Below are 21,078 nucleotides of genomic sequence, written 5' to 3'. Positions count from 1 at the left end.
ACTCTTTCAGCGGGTAGTTTTGATGTCTGGTTGGTCAGGATGCCCTTGGTCACAAGTCCCAGCCCCTTTAAGCATCACCCTACGGCTGGCAGTAGCTGCCGGCTGCCCTGTTCCGGATGACCCTTCAGCCACTCATCCACGCACCGTCGCCTGCCTGAGGGCCGCGCCCCTGGAGGCTCTCATGAGCGCAGCCCGAGAGGTTGAAACCCCAGCCTTCATGCCAGCCTGGGGCCCGAGCGAAGACGGGGTAGTCGTTTCCAAAGGCAGGAGAGGGTCGTCCTTGAGCCGGCAGCCCGTGGAGGTCGTCATAGGATACACGCCCTGGGAGGCGTGGTCGTGGCTAGGCGAAGGCCTCATCAGTAACGGCGTCGACGACCGCACCTTCGAGAGGGTCGCCCGCACCTGGGTAAGGAACACCCGTCATCATCACCTGAGGGAGGTGCTGGCGGCGGCTCTGCAGGAGTACACCGACTGGACGGCAGTGACGCCAGGGCCTCAGGCGCGGAGGGACCTCCTCTTGCACCTGCTGGGGGATGCTGGGGTCATCGCGCCGTTGCATCAAGCGGCCGATGCCCTTGCTCGCCACACGAAAGTCTTCATGTTCTTGTGCGACCTGGGAAACAGAGTTCCTGGACAGGTAAGGCTTCGAAGTCTCTTATCATTGCAAATTTCCAGAATGCTTCTGTATTTTTCAAGCATCCCATTGCCTTTCATTTGTTCATCGACAAAAAAAAGGAAATTTAGTTTTATTGGCATATCTGTATTTATGATAGCTAGATCATTTACATAATTTCAATTTACTCAGATACTGAAGTATCTTTTGCCTATTGTTACAGCAACAACTAGCTACATAACAAAAGGCTTTGCTTAAATCCATCAAAAGAAAACAGTGTTAGGTGCATGCTTATATTTATGACAGCTAAAATATTTATATAATTTCTATTCTTTCATATACAGAAGATCCTTTTGCTCATTCTCAAAGCAGTCACCAAAATACACAACAAAAGCGTTTGCTCTAATCCATCAAGGAAATTCAAAGCACCACAAATCTAACGTTTTCTTCTCCTCACAATCTACCAACAGATACAGGCACCTGGATGGGAACTCGGCTTAATATGGGGGACGGGATTGAGTGACGTCACGGAGTCTCCTGGGGCGCCTTCCCCGCCAATTAAGGTTCCTGCGCTGACGCAGCTTTCCGAAGACTTCATTACCTTATTGACGAATTTCGCTAAGTCAGGGTAAGTCTCTCTGAGGTTACTTTCAAAATATTTCACCAAAATCGACTTGCCATTCAGTTATCTTTATAGAACGTTTGGTGATTTGTAAACACTGGTCCATCTCAGTGAAAAAGGAAGACTTCAGGTGTGTCATTTAGCAAAAATATTGGATTAAATGATAAGTAAGATAATATATAATCAAGATGAATATGTACTAGCTCCAATATATACAATGAATACAGGACAGCTGGGTAAGTAAATAAATGAACAGTGAAAATAAGTAACTTTATTGTCAGGTTAAACAACGTAGGATAACTTTAGCGTAATGAAATATATTTAATATATGTTAGTGTAATTAGTTCATTATAGAGTTCAGATACATATGGAATCCTGGATATTTTTTTAGATTTTTGTCTTCGTATATTTATTTATTTTCTCAAATAAACACAAGAACATACTATGTGTTAGCTACCAAATATTTGTTAAAGCTGCTATTTTATTTACTATCTTACTTAGGTTAATAACTTACTTCAAATAAATGTTAAAAATTTTTAAACTAAAACTATAAATGTCTGAAATCACTACATGATTTTATCCGAATAAAAGCACCCCGATTTACAGAGAGAATCCTTTGTAAGGTGATGGTTACTCTGATACCTTTTAGGTTAATGCTACCTTTGCATTATAAAAAATTCATTGGCATTTGGGTCGTAAGACATAGGTGTATAGAAATATATATAGAGGTTAATAACCATTTTTGAAAGATGGAAAGATGGAAGAAATTTTGCTCCATAACAATTTTTTTTTTTTTTTTTTTTTAAAAGCTAAGTAGATGGCCGCATTTTGTTTTATATAAAGGCATTAAAACTAGAGTGAGAGTAAAAGACATAGGTCTTTTAAAGATATATTAATATAGACAGCCTTTTTTTAAAGAGAAAAAATGTCATGTGATATTTTTTTTTATAAAAGCTAAGTAGACGCACACATTTTGTTTAATAAAAAGCTAAAATAAAACCAGAATGATGGCAAACATTTCCTTTTGCAAGTACGAGCATTCAGTTAACGTGCTAGACTGCAGGGGTTCCCAACCTTTTTTTAGCTGATGAGCACCCACTGGTTTTCTGGATAACCGTGAGAGCACCACAATAATTTTATAGCTTGGGAATTAAGAAGCAGTCCGATGAGTAAGTGTAAAACTTAGTCTTCGTTCATTTAAAGGTAACAAAAATTTTTAATTACTTGCGTTGAAGATTCAAAAATGAATTTTTATTGCTTGGATGTTTATTCACCAGTTAGGCATATTTTACATGACTGTCGTAGATATTATAGTGCTTTAGCTGCACATAATGATTCACAGGTAATATGCTTACCTCTTAAGTCAGATTATATTGATATCTAAAGATGTAACTGAGTTTTATTGTTCAATAACAAACTAAAACATACGTTTACTTATTATCAATTATATTCCTCATTACGTTAATCATGTTGTGATATAAGTGGAAAACTACAAAGAAAAAAGAAAACAAATAAAATTCGTAGGAAGCATTATTTCCTGAATACTGATACACAAACTAATTATTTCAAATCTTGGACATTAGGAAAAAAAATGAATAAAAGAAGGACTTCTTTTATTATTTTTTGCGCTAGTTTCTGGATTCAGTGAGAACCCTGACGCTGAGCTGCTTTGGCTAGCTTTCTTTGTTTGCCTCATCAGTGTTTGCCAAAGCAACTCATAAGCAGTGTTATATATATATATATATATATATATATATATATATATATATATATATATATATATATATATATATATATATGAATGAATTTTATCACATCACCGTGATTCATATACAAGCATTAAGCTACAAACGTCCTTAGAATCGGTATCAACCTATTTTCATATATGTTACGAAGAGTTTGTTTTTTTTTTTTTTGATAATAAATTCTCGTCCCGTGAAAGCACAATTTTAACAACTTCGAAAGAGCACTGTCAGACCATCAGAGAGCACAGGGGTGCTCACGAGCACTAGGTTGGGAACCCCTGTGCTAGAGTGCAATGTGCGAGGCAGAAAAACATTCATGCTACATCGAGTAATAATAAATAACGTTCTAAGTAGCATCTGCCTCTATTTTAACCTTTTCATACCTCTGAGTAAGGGTCAAAACAGAATGGTAAGCGTATAACTCAAGTGGTGCCTTTACTGGAAACCATCAAAGTATCGAAACATCAATTCATTTCTAGATTCAAATTTAGATTCAAGAGCAACATAGTACACAGATACCTCGGAATTATTATAGGGTCTTTCTTTCCATGCGTGTATGAATATACATGTATTTGTATACACACATTTCACAAACAGAAGCGCAAAAGTTAATCTATGTAAAAGCACTCTACTGACGAATAATTAGAGATCAGGGCAGGAGACAAAGGCACTAAAATAAAAGCATTCTTTGTTGCATATGCAATAACTCCGACCATTAATGCTCTTTTTAATGCTCGGTAAAGTATGTACGGAATTTGCATCATTAATAACATTTGGGAAAAATTTGAATTAAATGGGAAAGGTACTATTATAATATTCACAAATACTAAAAAATGAAATCCCGAATCCAAATACGTCTTCGTAGTTAATATTTTAGGTAATATGCTATTGTGACAAATGAGAGAAGGATTATGAAAATTTACTGAGAATCTTGCCTAATATATAAACATGGGTCTTATCAGTGCTAAGAAACTTGCTAAATACATAAATATAGGTCTTATCAGTGCACGAAGAAAAATCCTGACTTATATTCCAAGAGTCAGCTTTTGTGGGGAAGGAAATTATCATAATCGCTCATTTTAATTTTCATTCCAGCAACATTTGACTTCTTGTTAAAATCTGTTATCCCCTCAAAAAAATCAAAAACATTAACGCTGTATACTAATCTACTGAAAAATGTCTTATTACTGAGCAGCAAACAGCTTACATACTATTTAAGTATGTTATATAACAGAAAGGAAAATAGCTTCATTTAGATATCTCAGTGCTTGGAAAATGCCTTCAGTGTCACGAACCATGGGACACAGATCAGTGCTATAACCCTGAAACTGAAGTGTTTTTGAAACAAAGAAATAAGTAAATTAAAAACAAATAAATAGACAAATAAGTAAATAAATGCAGGGATAAATTAATAAATAAATAAATTATTAAATAAGTAAGTAGATTAATGAATAAATAAATAATTATGTTTATAGATGAGTAATATATGAATAAATGGATAAAAAGCAACATCATTTTAATACTCATTACCAGATATTTGAAACCGCACACTTTTTGACAACAAACTTTCACTTGTAACCAGTTATCATATAAGGACTGTTTACATTTCTGCATTCCACGATTATATTTGCATAAGTAAGTGACAACGCGTTTGACATTTTATTTCAGCTCTCATTGCCATGTGTTTAATAACACAAACTTTTTCTTCAAAATTTGACTTTCATAGATATCTAGCGATTATATAAGGACAGTTTACAAACCTGCATTCTTTAATTACATTTAGATAGATAAATAAAACGACGTCTGGCATTTTGCTACAACTCGCATTACCAGATGTTTAATAACGTATAGTTTGTGAAATGTGGCTTTCACAGATAATTAGTGATCCTCTCAGATTTACACTCCTGCGTTCTTCAGTTATATTTTTTTAGATAAATAAATTTTTAAAAAGACGCATGACATTTTCTTGCAACTCTCGCTGCCTGGAGTTTAATAACGCATACTTTGTGAAATGTGACTTACGCAGGTAACTAGTAATTATACAAGGTCTGTTTAAACCCTGCACTCTTCCGTTATGTTTAGCACTTCATCTCCCGTAACTCAAAAGAGCCTAGGATTGACATACACACGTTAAACGCATTCCCTGATTACCCACCTTTAGCTTCGCATGCGAAGAAGACCAACATATGTTAAGACTAGCATAATTTTACCACGGCGTTGTAGACTCAAAATAAGATAAACATTTTTTCGTATTATAAAGTGACGAGTATCAAGGAAGGCCCTTTCTCAAATACCCGAAGATTCTAGTCGGGATCATTTTCTTACTCAAGTTGTCGGTTATGCGCAGCACCTCAGTTGATTACGTATCTAAATCATCAATATTTACATACAGAATATCACAGCCCTTTAGAGAGAATAAAAGATTAATTATTAGATCCAAAACACCTATTCTCACGCATCCTGTTCCGACTCACTCAGGAACAATTGATACCTTACTTTTAAAAAACGGGACTATCCCATTGACTCACGGTAGGCAAAGTCATGAAAACCCGAGCTCCCAGAGGTAAATACTGTATTGTGTGAGAATCAGTCTTTCATGCCCAGTTACGTAAAATCATTGCTCTTGCCATTCCGACACTGGCTGTGAGCCAGGACAAAGCGTTTTCTTTAGAAATTCCTGAAATCAAATGTTTTTCGGCTGTGGATCAAGTCAGTATCACCCCAAGTCGTGAATTTACGTTCAGCTGTAAAGGGTGATTTACCTTGGCGTAGGAATTTTGCAATGTAGAATGCATTGGAAGATCTCTTGATAGACCTAAGAGTCAAAATTCATTGTGAATTGGAAATTCAGTTGCTAGAAAGCTGTAAGATTAAGAGAAAATACATCTCTCCATCTCTCTCATACACATACACACACACACACACACACACACACACACACACATATATATATATATATATATATATATATATATATATATATATATATATATATATATATATATATATATATATATATATATATATGTGTGTGTGTGTGTGTGTAATAATATAGAGAGAGAGAGAGAAAAGAGAAATTTTGTTCTTCTGACCCTTTAAGTGTAACTCATTTTGACAAATGCAAACCTCCACTGTACATTATTACTTTCAGATACACTTCAACATCCATTATGAAAACGATAAACCTAAATAGATTAACATCTAGTTAACAGTCCAAACAAATACATTGATTCATAATTTCTCACAAGAAAACCTCAAGTTTTCTTGTGGGCCGCTGTAAGAAATATTCCAATATTGTTTCACCCTATTGCTAAAAGAATATACCTCCTATATTATCATGACTTTTGTTTATCTTTCACAGGGATCCCAATTTACCCAGAGAATCGCCTTCTCCTGGTTTTGCAGCTGTGGCTTGGCCCAGATACATCCCTGAGTCAAGAAAATACCTCAGAATTGGTGAGAAGCTTCACTCAGAGAATTGCGTGCTTTAACTGTTGTCCTGATACAACCTTTTTGGGTACTTGTGCGTGCGTTGGCGTGTGTGTGTGTGTGTGTGTGTGTGTGAGTATGAATATATATAATTGCCTACTGATAATCTTTGGTATGTGTGTACGTGTAGTTGGTGAGGAACGTCACTCACAAACCATGGTGTTTGACTACGTCTTGTTATAACTTCTTTGGGTACTCGTGCGTGCGTTTACGTACGTGCGGTTGCGTACAGTACGTGCGTGCGTGTGTGCGTGTATGTGTATGTAATTACCTATTGATAATTGAGAGCCTGTGTGTGCGTGTGTAATTTTACATTTCCTATTAATATTCTTGAGTGATAGCATGCGTTTTTATCTTGTTTTACTTTGATTTTAGACTTTTGTAGTGTGCCTTTTCCATTATTATTATTATTATTATTATTATTATTATTATTATTATTATTATTATTATTATTATTATTATTATTATTAATATTATTATTATTATTATTATTATTATTATTATTATTATGCTCAGGTGTATTTTCATACATTCAAATGCCTTATCGTGAATACCATGTTCACAGACATATGGAATTAATTAATTGTTTTTAAGAGATCCTTGTTATTCATTTAGTATATGCAATGGCTAAACAGTAAATGATTTGTAGTCAATGCTTATTTTTGCTGCCGTAAAATATTACGTATTTAAATGTTTTCCCAGTGACCACAACGGGAAGAAATATTGATGTCAGAAAATGATTGTGTTAATGATTATCATTAAAGTCAGTAGGTAGAATACGAATGATTGTGCTTTTAATGATTGTAAACATGCGTCCTAGAAACTTCACACAATATATAAAATCATTTTACATGGAAACGTGTAGTAGTAATTAAATCATAAGCACTATATAGTAATCGGTTAAGTTTTAATGACATGTGAAAAGAGTCTTAGTATTTTTGTATTTCAGTTTGAGATAAAAGAGTAGTCAATTCAAAGGGAAATTATTGTATTGCAACGATGGTATGCTTAAAAATAGACTCTTGGAAACAAGAATCCAAAGAGTAATTGGTTGGTTGACGAAATGAGATATTTAAGGAGGGGAATTAATAATAAAAAAAATAGAAATTATGAAGACAGAGGACAGATTTGAGGTAGTGCTTGAAGGACAAGAAATTGCACCTTAGGGAACCGTGGAAAAGGTTGGCAAATAAATGGATTTTATACTAAAAAATACAAATGCTGGGGTCCTGTACGGTGGAGATAAATGCGTTAATAACTTAAAACAATGAACATTGTACTTTGATCATTTATTCATTATTTTTACCTATATGTATTTGTCAGTTTATCATTTTGTCTTTTTTTTCGTTTCTAAAAACTGATCTCTTCTCTCTGTATTTCCTATTATCTTCTGTAATTTCTTTGAAATTAACACCATATTCTTTGGAACTTGAACTTCAAGTCAATGGCCGGCCCCTGTAGGCTTGTTCCACATAAATAGTTTATCTTTTGAATAATAATAATAATAATAATAATAATAATAATAATAATAATAATAATAATAAGAGCAGATTTTGAAGAGTTCCTCAATGTGGTGAACAGAAGAAAATGGATGGCTCAAGAATGGAAGGGATTGGTTGAAAGTTGAGAATGCTAATGCAACTGACTTTGGAAGAGATAAAGAGAACAATTGAGCTGCTGAAGAATAGACAGGAAAAAGAAGCTGGGGGATGGAGGGGAGGGGGGAGGAGGTTGTTACAAGTGAGAAGCTGTTGAATGGTGATGATTATTATGCCACTGAGTGGTTGGTGTGTTCTGCAAGACGTCTCTGGAAGAGAAATGGTTCTAAGACAGAGAGTGGAAGGCATATTTATCCCTTTGTTTTAGGATGCTGTATTTATATGGCTGGAGGGTTTACGGGCTGCTGTTGAGGCTTTTGTGTTGCTTTTTAACAATGTTAAAATTTTGGAAGTTAGAAGATGAACGAGATAGTGGTTGCTGTTTTATTTTGGGTTCGGATGCTCTGCAAGTAGATATATATACATATATATGTGTATGTATATATGCATATAGTATATATATATATATATATATATATATATATATATATATATATATATATATATATAATATATATATATATATATATATATATATTTATATAAAATGTATACATATATATATATATATACATACATACATATATATATATATATATATATATATATATATATATATATATACTGTACATGTATATAATATATACTTACATAATGTGTACATATATATATATATATATATATATATATATATATATATATATATATATATATATATAGAGAGAGAGAGAGTAGAGAGAGAGAGAGAGAGACATATATATATGTACATGTATATATATATATATATATATATATATATATATATATACATCTATATTATATACAGTGTATATATACATGTGTGTGTTTTCTAACTATCAGATTAGGTAACAGGAAACATTACTCTCTCTCTCTCTCTCTCTCTCTCTCTCTCTCTCTCTCTCTCTCTCTCTCTCTCTCTCTCTCTTATGTGTGGGTCAGTGAGTGTGCCTGGCTAATTAATAAATTATGACTGAAATCTGCAATTATTTATAATAAAAGCCCGTACTATATGATTTGAATTGGTGTGAGCTCAGAATGCCGAATACTTTACGAATCAAATTTATAAAATACAAAAATTAGCCCTGAAAACTCTCAGTAACAGCATAAATTGTTGAAGCAAATTGTTTGAGATTGTCGACTGGTTAATTCAGTCTAAAATACAGCCAAGGTGTATACATATTTTTCCCCAACGTGACCGATAGAGCGTATTAAATTGTGGTAAAATCAAAGCGAACTTTCATTCAATTAGGTATAAATGCACTTAAAAGAGTCAGTGGAAGCAGAATTAGTTTAGAGTTCCAGATGTTCGCTCCCGAAATTGCTGAAATAGACTGTATTGAATTACATATTTGCTATTAAAACGCATTCTGATGCCATTTGCTTTTTGAAAATGTAGCGAAATACAAAAACTGCAAGCTGGATACTATAAATGAATGCAAATTCAAACTGATAAAGATAAAATAAAATCTAATTAGACAGTGTAAAATAAAATAAAAAATATTAGCATATGCCAAACACAGAACAATATCGTAAAGACCGCACGAGACCAGTCATTGAAACTTAGATATGGTAGACGTACTTTAAACGAATGCATAACCAAGAGCATAAAACTCTAAGCATGGAATCGTAAAAACCAGGCTTCTGGAAATATGCAAGCAAGAACGCCAAGAGCTTTATGGAAGCCAGAAATATCTCTTGAAAACTCAGCCGCTCGCTTTGGCATCACTTCCGTGCGTCAGACAAACTGGGAATGAAGACGGCTTTAAGTAAATGGTCGTTTTTTTTTCTTAGGACGACAGTCGTGAAAAGGTTCCTTTATAGAGACAGGAAGCTATTAGTTCTTTTTAATAGCCTTTTTTGTAATGATAGTAGTGCAGACGTTTCTTTATAGGAACAGTAGGCTATTATTTCTTTGTGATAAATAGCCTTTTTTATGATGACAGTAGTGTAAATGTTTCTTTATAGGGACAGTAAGCTTATTAATTCTTTTTAATGAGTAGTTTTTTCTACAATGGCAGTAGTGAAAATGTTTCTTTGTAAGGAAAATATTGGTTTCATTTCTTTTTAGTAAATGGTCATATTATAATGACAGTAGTGAAAATGTTTCTGTGTAAGGAAAATATTGGTTTCATTTCTTTTTAATAAATGGTCTTTTTTATAATGACAGTAGTGAAAACATTTCTGTGTAAGGAAAATATTGGTTTCATTTCTTTTTAATAAATGGTCTTTTTTTATAATGACAGTAGTGGAAATGCTTCTTGGTAAGGACAATATGCGTATTAATTCTTTTTATTAGATAGTTTTCTTTCATAATGGCAGTAGTGCAAATTTTTCTTTGCAACGACGATGTGCTTGGCATTTCCTGTTAACAATATGGAAGCAAATTACGACTCACATTACTGGCAACTTTCCAGTGAAATGCTGTGTTTTAGTGGACTCATATTCAGAATGGTCATTTATACTTCGCGTTCGAGACTGTTAAAAGAAAATTTATGTATGTTGTCATAAGCTAAATATTTTATCTTCAGGATAAGTTCTTGTCGCAACTTTTTTGGGACGCTTAACTGTTAAACGAAGTTTCTACTAAATATATTTTTGTGAGAGAGAGAGAGAGAGAGAGAGAGAGAGAGAGAGAGAGAGAGAGATTGGGGAGGGGGCCGACTATTAGGTCTAACTAAGAATTCGACTATATTAATCATAAAATCCTCGAGGATTTTAGTATTTCTGGGGTTCGAGTGTGTTTTGACGATTCTATTTAATTACTGAAAGAGTATCTTATTATAAATACTGCAACAGTATAGATAAATTAAGCATAATGATTAAAGAGCTTGAGGAATGTATGATATACCCTCAAGTCTTGGAGAATGAGTAAGGGATGCTAAGTTTTCTTCTTCATGTTCTGTCTCTCTGTCTCTGCTCCTGTCCCTACATCTCTGTTTTCCTCTGTCATTCTTTGTCTTTATCCCTGTGTGCCTCTCTCTCTCTCTCTCTCTCTCTCTCTCTCTCTCTCTCTCTCTCTCTCTCTCTCTCTCTCTGTAACACAATAGACTCTTACCATTGTCATTTGCCTCCAACAGAATAAGTAGAGGAAACTGGAAATTGTTTCTCTTTCCCTCTGTTTATGTCCCTGTCTCTCTTGTCTCATTTTTTCTTTGTCACTTTCTGTCTCTCTCTGCCTTTATCCGCGTCTATCTCTCTGTCTTTTCCCGTCATTCTGTCCCCCTTTCTCTCTCTCTCTCTCTGTGAGACTAAAGAAATTTACCATTTTCGTTTACCTCCAACAGAATAGGTTTCTCTCATCCTGTCTCTGTCCCCATCTCTCATTTCTCAGTTTTTCTCTATCACTTTCTGTCTCACTTTGTCTTTACCCTTATCTATCTCTCGTCTTTCCTTGTCACTGTTTGTATTTCTGCCTGAGACTAAAGAAACTTACCATTTTTATATTCCGCCAACATCCACCAGGTGTCCCCCCAACCGTCGGGTCACAGTACCGCGCCCACCAACTGGCCCTGTGGACTTGGCTGGTGCCAGAACTGGAGGCCGCTGGAAAGTCCTACCCGCCGGACCCCAACTCGTGGGAAATGAGCACAGACCCTAATCTCTTTTACGGCGTAGTGAAGCCCCCAGACCCTTGGATTTTCCTCCAGCCCAACACTACGACCACAACCACCACCATTAGTTCTGTGGCCACCACGCCCATCACGCCCAGTCCGAAGCCCACCAAGCCAGCGGTCACCACCACCTTAGCGTTGTCGCCTACAGTTACGAGGTGGGTTGTTTTTGGCTTGTTTTCATTTCGTTTCCAGACATATAGTATTTTCTAAATCGTGCATTGACGTCTTATTTTCTGTTTTCTAACATGGGATTTTTTTTTCTATATACATCTCTTCTTTAATGAAGTTCCTAGTGTGCCGTAGAACCATTAATTACAGAATTTTTTGAAATAGCAGTTGTTTTGTCTAAAAGTGATTCTTTTAACATCAGTTTAATTCTGATTAACGAATGAAAAAGGTGAGAGAGTATATATATATATATATATATATATATATATATATATATATATATATATATATATATATATATATATATATATATATATATATATATATGTAGAGAGAGAGAGAGAGAGAGAGAGAGAGGAGAGAGAGAGAGAGTACGTTTCGGCATCTCTATGGTCAGTGAACTTCTTATTGTCTTCAACTATTTCCACAACCCAATTATAATGTCCAGAAATAGGTCCTGATTAGATGTTCTTGTTTTAAGCCGGAATTTCTGAGATCACATCGGATTCCAGTTCTTTTTTTTCTGGGAAAATGTTGGCGTTAATTCCAGTATTTGGAGAAGTCATAAATGTTTTCTCCCTCGCTTCTTGAACAAACTCCTTTACAAATTCTCGAAACCATTTTTCACTATTACGGGCTAGGAACACGATTAGGTAATTATTTTTCCTTTTATATAAACATGATATGAATTAGAACTCTTTAAAGTTGACGAACTGCAAAAAATTCATCATTTTATATCGTTGCTGGATACTTACGATCCACGTGAAATTTGAAGACTGTTTTAAACAGTGGTGAAGAACAACATCAGTCAGTTATTTATGACTTCATCTGTCTTGATTTGAATTCGAACCCTTTAAAGAACGTGTATTGTTCAGTTTTCACCATTTTATACAGTTAATTAATACTTATATAATTCAATTGAATTCCGAATAAATTCAAGTGACAAAAGGTCTCTTTAGCTTCACCTAAGACCCATGAAAGGTACAACATTCGTATAATTTTATATCTTTAATTAATACTTATAATTCAATTGAATTCCGAATAAATTCAAGTGACAAAAGGTCTCTTTAGCTTCACCTAAGACCCATGAAAGGTACAACATTTGTATAATTTTATATCTTTAATTAATACTTATAATTCAATTGAATTCCGAATAAATTCAAGTGACAAAAAGTCTCTTTAGTTTCACCTAAAACCCGGATCTTCTAGATTTCGTGGTTGGGAATTGATATTACCCTATTGGGAAGTTTACACGTCAATCACTTACAAATTCCAATCAGACCCCGTTGGGGATTTTGAGTTACAAGTCGACTTACATGAATGACTAACACAATAAGATCCCAAAATTATTAAGAAACATGGCGAACAGTCTCGTAGTGAACTAATACTCGATCTAAATTTAATAGCCAGTTAATGGTTATGAACATTTTAATATTTTGGTCGCATTCCCATTGATACAGGGATTTTTTTATTAAAGAGACAGTTCCGTTTATAAGTGGAAAGGACAAGGCAGGGAAGCCAGAGAGAGAGAGAGAGAGAGAGAGAGAGAGAGAGAGAGAGAGAGAGAGAGAGAGAGAGAGAGAGAGAGAGAGGTTGAAAAAACCAACGCCGGTAGGTAGTTTTAGTAAGTGGACCTAGATGGAGAATTTCAGGTGTATTTCATTAATTTCGAAAGTATGGAAGCCTTAGATGATATGTGATCTGTATATTGTATGTATATATACATACATACATATATATATATATATATATATATATATATATATATATATATATATATATATATATATATATATATATATATATATATATATTAATGATAAATAATATTGCCAAGACCAGGAAGAACATTCTTTATTGTACAAGCTTTCGAGGTATAAAACCTCATCATCAGGCTGAAGAAACCGACAAGGATGAGAATCAATAAAATTACAATAAAATGAATTGTCATAATAAATCTTGAGCAAAAAAATACTAACGAAATATATAAAATGAACAAGTAAATACAAACTAAAAGGGTGAGACGTAAAATAACGAAAGATTAAAAACACAAACATAAAAATATGAAAATAAAACTAAAGTGAAATGTAAACAAACTACCACTCACAAAGTAAAATATTTAACGACCTAATTGAGTACCTACTATGAAATTACACGATAGCTAGTTGAATACCAGACGAGTTGTTGTTCAATTCCGGCTTCATCTTTTAATAGTCAGCGACTCTGAAATTAAAAGGTCCAGTCTATTTGAACAAAAAGACAGTACCCGAAAATCCAGGTCAGTGAAAGGATGGTCCTGTGCTAAACTGTGTTCTCTAATGGCAGAAAAGGGTGGTTTGGAAAGGGGAAACCTAGTTCTAATAGAAAGACCTCTGTGTTCCAAAATTCTGTGTCTGAGCCAGCGGGAACTAGATCCCATGTATCACAGACCACACTGCGAACAAGTGAACAAGTAAATGACAGGAATTAAGGTCCACAGGCAGAGTAGGCTTCTCTCTCAAAAGTGATCTTATTGTAAAGGATTACAGAAAACAAACCGGAAACTGATTTGAGGGAAACAATGCTTAAGTATTTCTTGTAACTTTTTCGGACCATATAGCTACTATGACCAAGGTAAGACAATTTAATGTACTTTACATCTTTACTAGCAGTACTGTACACCGGTCTGGGACAAAACTTTTCATTTAAAAATTTTTCAGAACTTTGTAAAATACAAAAATGGGATATGAGTTTTCAGAAAAATAATTCTGGAGGAAAACCATATCTTGATGAAATAAATAAAAATCACAACAAACATTGTAGGCTCTATTAATCAAAGTGCGTATTGAGTTCATCTTATACAACTTTGGCGAAAAACTGAGGTAATTCAATCCCAAGCCAGTAAAAGTACTTTTCCTATAAACAGAGGTCTCAAATTTGCCACTATTTCTGTATACCTGTACATCTAAAAATGACAACTTATTATCCTGTTCCGTCTCACAAGTAAAAGAAATGTTAGGGTGACGAGAATTAAAATATTCAAAAAACAAATCAACATGTGATAATTCCTTAAACACAAGGAAAGTATCATCTACATACCTACGGTAATACAAAGGTTTGAAAGCACTAGGGCATTCAGACATCCAAATCCTTTCACAATAACCCATGAAGCAATCCGCATATACAGGTCCAAGGGAATTTCCCATAGCTACTCCATCTATTTGATTGTATAATTTACCATCAAAAGTAAAAATGTCGTCGATTTTAGATTCCAACGTTGAGAAAAAATTGGCTGATGTTAGGCTTACACACAATAGAAAGTTAAGAAATCTCGGCGTTGACGTTAATAAGAAAATAGATAGTAGTAAAGTTATTTTTAATTTTTCTAACAGAAATTTAACAACAGATGAAAAGGAAGTTCTTTCTCTTGGTCTTGATTTTGCTTTGATCCCCATGAAATTCAATTTCTTTAAGTATTTTTTAAGTTTTGAAAAACTATGTTCAACTTCGAGAGGCTGACATTTTTGGCAGTGAAACCCTTACTTCACTTTTTAGCAAAATTTCCGTAATTGCAAACGATACCTTCAAAAATTTTAATCGAAAAAAGGGGGGTGACAATCAGTTAAATAAAGACAGAATCAATATTTTACGTAACCTTAAGAACGATAATAGTTATTACCAAGCCAGATAAAGGTAGGGTGTTGTATTAATGAATAGGTCTGATTATTTAGATAAAATTAATGAAATAATCTCTGACAATAAAAAATTTAGGATTCTAAATGTAGATATTGCAAGTCACATTTTGAAATTAGAAGACAAACTAAATAGGTTGCTTAGAGGTCTGAGAGATAAGATTGGGGAAGCTACATATAGCTCTTTATTTGCTTCAGGGTCTAAGCCTGGTTATTTGTACGGTCTGCCTAAGGTACATAAAATAGGAAACCCTTTAAGACGTATTATTTCCTCAATTGGTACTTTTAGTTATAACCTGTCCAAGTTTTTGGTTCCAGTTTTAAACCCTCTAACTTTAGGTGAATTTAACATATCTAATTCTTCCAAATTTGTTAAAGAATTATGCTCTTTCAATTTTAACCAAGATGTTGTAATGGCTAGTTTCGATGTAACCTCTCTTTTCACCAATGTCCCATTAAAAGAAACAACCGACATTATTCTTACTAATATATGTGAAAACCATTTATCAGTGTTTGGACTTAATAAAATAGACTTGCAAAAATTATTACATTTAGCAACTGCTGATGGCATTTTTACTTTTGATGGTAAATTATACAATCAAATAGATGGAGTAGCTATGGGAAATTCCCTTGGACCTGTATATGCGCATTGCTTCATGGGTTATTGTGAAAGGATTTGGATGTCTGAAAGCCCTAGTGCTTTCAAACCTTTGTATTACCGTAGGTATGTAGATGATACTTTCCTTATGTTTAAGGAATTATCACATGTTGATTTGTTTTTTGAATATTTTAATTCTCGTCACCCTAACATTTCTTTTACTTGTGAGACGGAACAGGATAATAAGTTGTCATTTTTAGATGTACAGGTATACAGAAATAGTGGCAAATTTGAGACCTCTGTTTATAGGAAAAGTACTTTTACTGGCTTGGGATTGAATTACCTCAGTTTTTCGCCAAAGTTGTATAAGATGAACTCAATACGCACTTTGATTAATAGAGCCTACAATGTTTGTTGTGATTTTTATTTATTTCATCAAGATATGGTTTTCCTCCAGAATTATTTTTCTGAAAACTCATATCCCATTTTTGTATTTTACAAAGTTCTGAAAAATTTTTTAAATGAAAAGTTTTGTCCCAGACCGGTGTACAGTACTGCTAGTAAAGATGTAAAGTACATTAAATTGTCTTACCTTGGTCATAGTAGCTATATGGTCCGAAAAAAGTTACAAGAAATACTTAAGAATTGTTTCTTTCCGGTTTGTTTTCTGTAATCCTTTTACAATAAGATCACTTTTGAGAGAGAAGCCTACTCTGCCTGTGGACCTTAATTCCTGTGTCATTTACATGTTCACTTGTTCGCAGTGTGGTCTGCGATACGTGGGATCTAGTTCCCGCTGGCTCAGACACAGAATTTTGGAACACAGAGGTCTTTCTATTAGAACTAGGTTTCCCCTTTCCAAACCACCCTTTTCTGCCATTAGAGAACACAGTTTAGCACAGGACCATCCTTTCACTGAACTGGATTTTCAGGTACTGTCTTTTTGTTCAAATAGACTGGAGCTTTTAATTTCAGAGTCGCTGACTATTAAAAAGATGAAGCCGGAATTGAACAACTCGTCTGGTATTCAACTAGCTATCGTGTAATTTCATAGTAGGTACTCAATTAGGTCGTTAAATATTTTACTTTGTGAGTGGTAGTTTGTTTACATTTCACTTTAGTTTTATTTTCATATTTTTATGTTTGTGTTTTTAATCTTTCGTTATTTTACGTCTCACCCTTTTAGTTTGTATTTACTTGTTCATTTTATATATTTCGTTAGTATTTTTGCTGAAGATTTATTATGACAATTCATTTTATTGTAATTTTATTGATTCTCATCCGTGTCGGTTTCTTCAGCCTGATGATGAGGTTTTATACCTCGAAAGCTTGTACAATAAAGAATGTTCTTCCTGGTCTTGGCAATATTATTTATCATTAAGCTAAGATTTCCAAGTAGCCACCCAATTACCGAGACTATATATATATATATATATATATATATATATATATATATATATGTGTGTGTGTGTGTGTGTGTGTGTATATATATATATATATATATATATATATATATATATATATATATATATATATATATATATATACACACACATAATCATATAATCAGCAGGAAATGCTCAAGAGTACGAATTCTTCCATTTAACATATTTATGGACTCGAAATATATTGAAAGAAACCCTGAATACTCTGTCTCCATTAGCACAAAATTCCCCTGGAAATCATTACGTAAAAAATGCGAGTATAATACTGCCATTAATCATTACAATCGACACGTACATTCTACGTACACAAGTGGCCCTTCGTGTATCACGCACACACATACACACATAAAATCACACGTACCACGCAAACGTGCATTTGCCGTGTTCGCTTTCAAAGTCGATGTGGCCGTTCCCCCTATTAGCTATAATGGCGCAAGGGGAACATCAACTTTAAGGCCTGAACGTGATCCCTTGACATGCAAACGGAGAGAGAGAGAGAGAGAGAGGATGTCATTGTAGGATGTCACGAACCGAGTCAGAACCTGATGTCCATTAGAGTGTGATAAATAAAAAAACAAGTAAAAAATTGCGCCGAAGTTTCTTGGGCACAGTCGAGTTTTCTGTACAGCGTATAATGCTGTATGAGCCGCGGCCAGTGAAACTTTCAGCTACGGCCCGTTGGTGGCCTGTCCTATAGCGTTGTCAGATGCCCGATCATGGGTGACTTTAACCTTAAATAAAATAAAAACTACTGAGGCTAGAGGGCTGCAATTTTGTATGTTTGATGATTGGAGGATGGATGATCAACTTACCAATTTGCAGCCCTCTAGCCTCAGTAGTTTTTTATGATCTGAGGGAGGACAGAAAAAGTGCGGACGGACAGACAAAGCCATCTCAATAGTTTTCTTTTACAGAAAACTGAAAATAAATAAAATACCGAGTCACGAATGCGTTAGGGTTAAGAGAGGAATAAATGATATTAGGATTTTAGGGGATTGTCTTTATTCCCTGGTTCGATTTAAACTGTTAGAACTAAGCTCGCTTTGTTAATTCACTAAGCATTTCACTAGAGAATATTTGAATGCAAATCGTTCCTCGATATATTTGCTAAAAGTTCATGGTAATTGTTTACGGAAAAATTCATCATTCATGATGTTAATTGGATTTTAAAGGGATTAACAGTTTCCTGATTCGACTTACGCTGTGTTAGAATTAAGCTCGCTTTATTAATTCAATAAATGCCATTTCTCTAGATAATATTTTAATTCAAATCATTCGTCGATGCATTTGCTAAAAATTCAGGATAACCTTGTACGGAAAAACTCATGACTAATGAATATTTACTGATGCTTTTCCGTAGACCACTTGATAAAAATTCAGTGAATTTATTGATATTAATAAAAACATCTAGTTAAAATTACTTCACGAAATACTACCATAGATACATAAATTTAATATAACGATTGTGTAGCTACCTCAGAAAATACAGCATTTGAATAATTTGTCAAGAATTACTGTAGTCCCCAAATCAAACATTAAATAAAATAAAATTCGTATTACAGCTAATTAGAGAAATTTCAGATTATACTTTGATAATATTCTTGGTCCCATAAAGAACAGTTCTTTGTTTGACTGATTTCAATATAACGAATAATGTTACAAGATACAACAATTTTTTTCAGTTATATGATAAGTTTAAAAAAATTTTTTCAGTGATAATTTTCATTGCATTTCATGTTATAGTGCAATAATGAATCATCATTAATAATTCTACATATAAAGCGGATCTCAGAGTGAAAACACGTAGTCAGTATGTTGAAAATTAATATTTATAGCATGAGTTTTTAATTATCAGTATTATTCACAACAATTCAGGTGTAATGAGGGATTATCCATGACCATTTTTACTTAAAAATGATAACAACTGTTATTTTCGTGTGTTTATTAGTTATGAAAGTTGCTCATGAACGTAAAGTTTGAAATATTTATCGACCAGTTTCCGAAATTTCAGTATTTCATAATCTGATATAAAATTAAAAATCAGTATTTATCGAAACAGTCCCATCAAGTTTGAAAAAGTCGAAATATTCATCCATGAATATTTCGACGGAAATCATACTCTTGTAAAATACGAGCATTTGTCACAGAAACCGGAACATTTCTAATATTCACAGTCATTAAGCCACAACTATCGTTTAATACTCAGTTCACTTTAACTGGGTAATAACTTGCGCCCAAGGGAATTATAACTGACAACTGCTCCCACTGAGTACTTATCAGTTATTATTCCTCATGGGCGTAAGTTATTCCCAAAGTACAGTGAATTATTATTATTATTATTATTATTATTATTATTATTATTATTATTATTATTATTATTATTATTATTATTCAGGAAAAAGAATCCTGTTCGTATGGAACAGGCCTGCGGGGGCCAACGACTTGAAATTCAAGCTTCCAAAGAATATGGTGTTCATTTGAAAGGAGTTACGGAAAGATATTAGGAAATACAGAAAGAAGAGATAATTTATTAGAAAACAAAGATTGAATAAACAAATTAATAAATAACTAGATAAAATGTAAATAAATTATTGAAAGTAAAAGAATTATTGTTTTAGGGTAGTAATGTATTAGCGGTTTAACATATGCAGAATATATAAACAACTACCCTGTTATGTAAATAAACGTATAATTTTTACAAAATCTTCCACGATTTCATTCTTTACACACTCTTGTATAATGTTTAACCAGCCACGCTTCTTTGTAAATAAGATTAGAAGTTTTACAAAACCTTCCAAGGTTTCATTCTCAACATGCTCTTGTATAATACATCTTTCCTGTTTTTTTTTTTTTTTTTCAAATATTATGAGTTATCTTCATCGACGGTGAATTTATCATTGACATCCTGTTTCAACAAAGTGTCAAGTGTGTCTCTCTCACCACACATCCTGGATAGTGAGAGAAACAGACTTGGTACTTTGCTGAAACATGAAGTCAATGATAAAATCACCGTCGATGCATATGTTTCAAATAAATTTAGAGTGCATATTCGACACTTTACAAGGAAAGGTTGTCAGTGGTTATTATTATTTAAAAATGATAACTCCTATCATTTCCGTGTGTTTATTAGTTATTAAAGTTGTTCATGAACGTATCGTCTGAAGTATTCATCGACAGTTATCGAAATTTCAATACTTCATAATTTGATCTAAAATTAATATTAATGTTTATCGAAACAGTCTTAACAAACGTGAAGAAGTTGTTATGTGAACCATTGATTTTCTCATCCATAGATGTGTCAAGAATTTTAATAAATAAATGTAATCAACCAGTAAACAACTGAGTATCTCCCACCAATGTCACCTTTTGAGAAAGTTCACAGAATCAAGGACAAAGTCAGAAGTTTCAGAAAACCCCCTTCCGTGGTTTCATCTCTCAAAACTCACAATTAATAAGTAAACAACCGAGTATCGCCCACTTATGTTACCTTTTAA

The 21,078-nt window shown here is 33.7% G+C and overlaps 1 protein-coding gene across 6 annotated transcripts in view; it reads left to right on the top strand.

Annotated features, from left to right (window-relative positions):
* The window catches only part of LOC136830467 (neuroligin-2-like), a 183,179-nt gene that overhangs the window by 140,876 nt on the left and 21,225 nt on the right, over positions 1–21,078 (top strand). For all 6 annotated transcript variants that reach the window (XM_067090029.1, XM_067090022.1, XM_067090010.1 and 3 more), the window contains exons 6-9: positions 1–637; positions 1,084–1,241; positions 6,342–6,436; positions 11,551–11,857. The exon at positions 1–637 is cut by the window's left edge and continues 1 nt beyond it. In XM_067090029.1, coding sequence (XP_066946130.1) covers positions 1–637; positions 1,084–1,241; positions 6,342–6,436; positions 11,551–11,857 — 1,197 coding nt within the window. The remainder of the gene's footprint in view (positions 638–1,083; positions 1,242–6,341; positions 6,437–11,550; positions 11,858–21,078) is intronic.

This window comes from Macrobrachium rosenbergii, chromosome 4, assembly GCF_040412425.1.
Source record: "Macrobrachium rosenbergii isolate ZJJX-2024 chromosome 4, ASM4041242v1, whole genome shotgun sequence".
Classification (NCBI taxonomy): domain Eukaryota; kingdom Metazoa; phylum Arthropoda; class Malacostraca; order Decapoda; family Palaemonidae; genus Macrobrachium; species Macrobrachium rosenbergii.
Note: the sequence above shows the minus strand (reverse complement) of the source record. Positions and strands in the feature narration are given on the sequence as shown.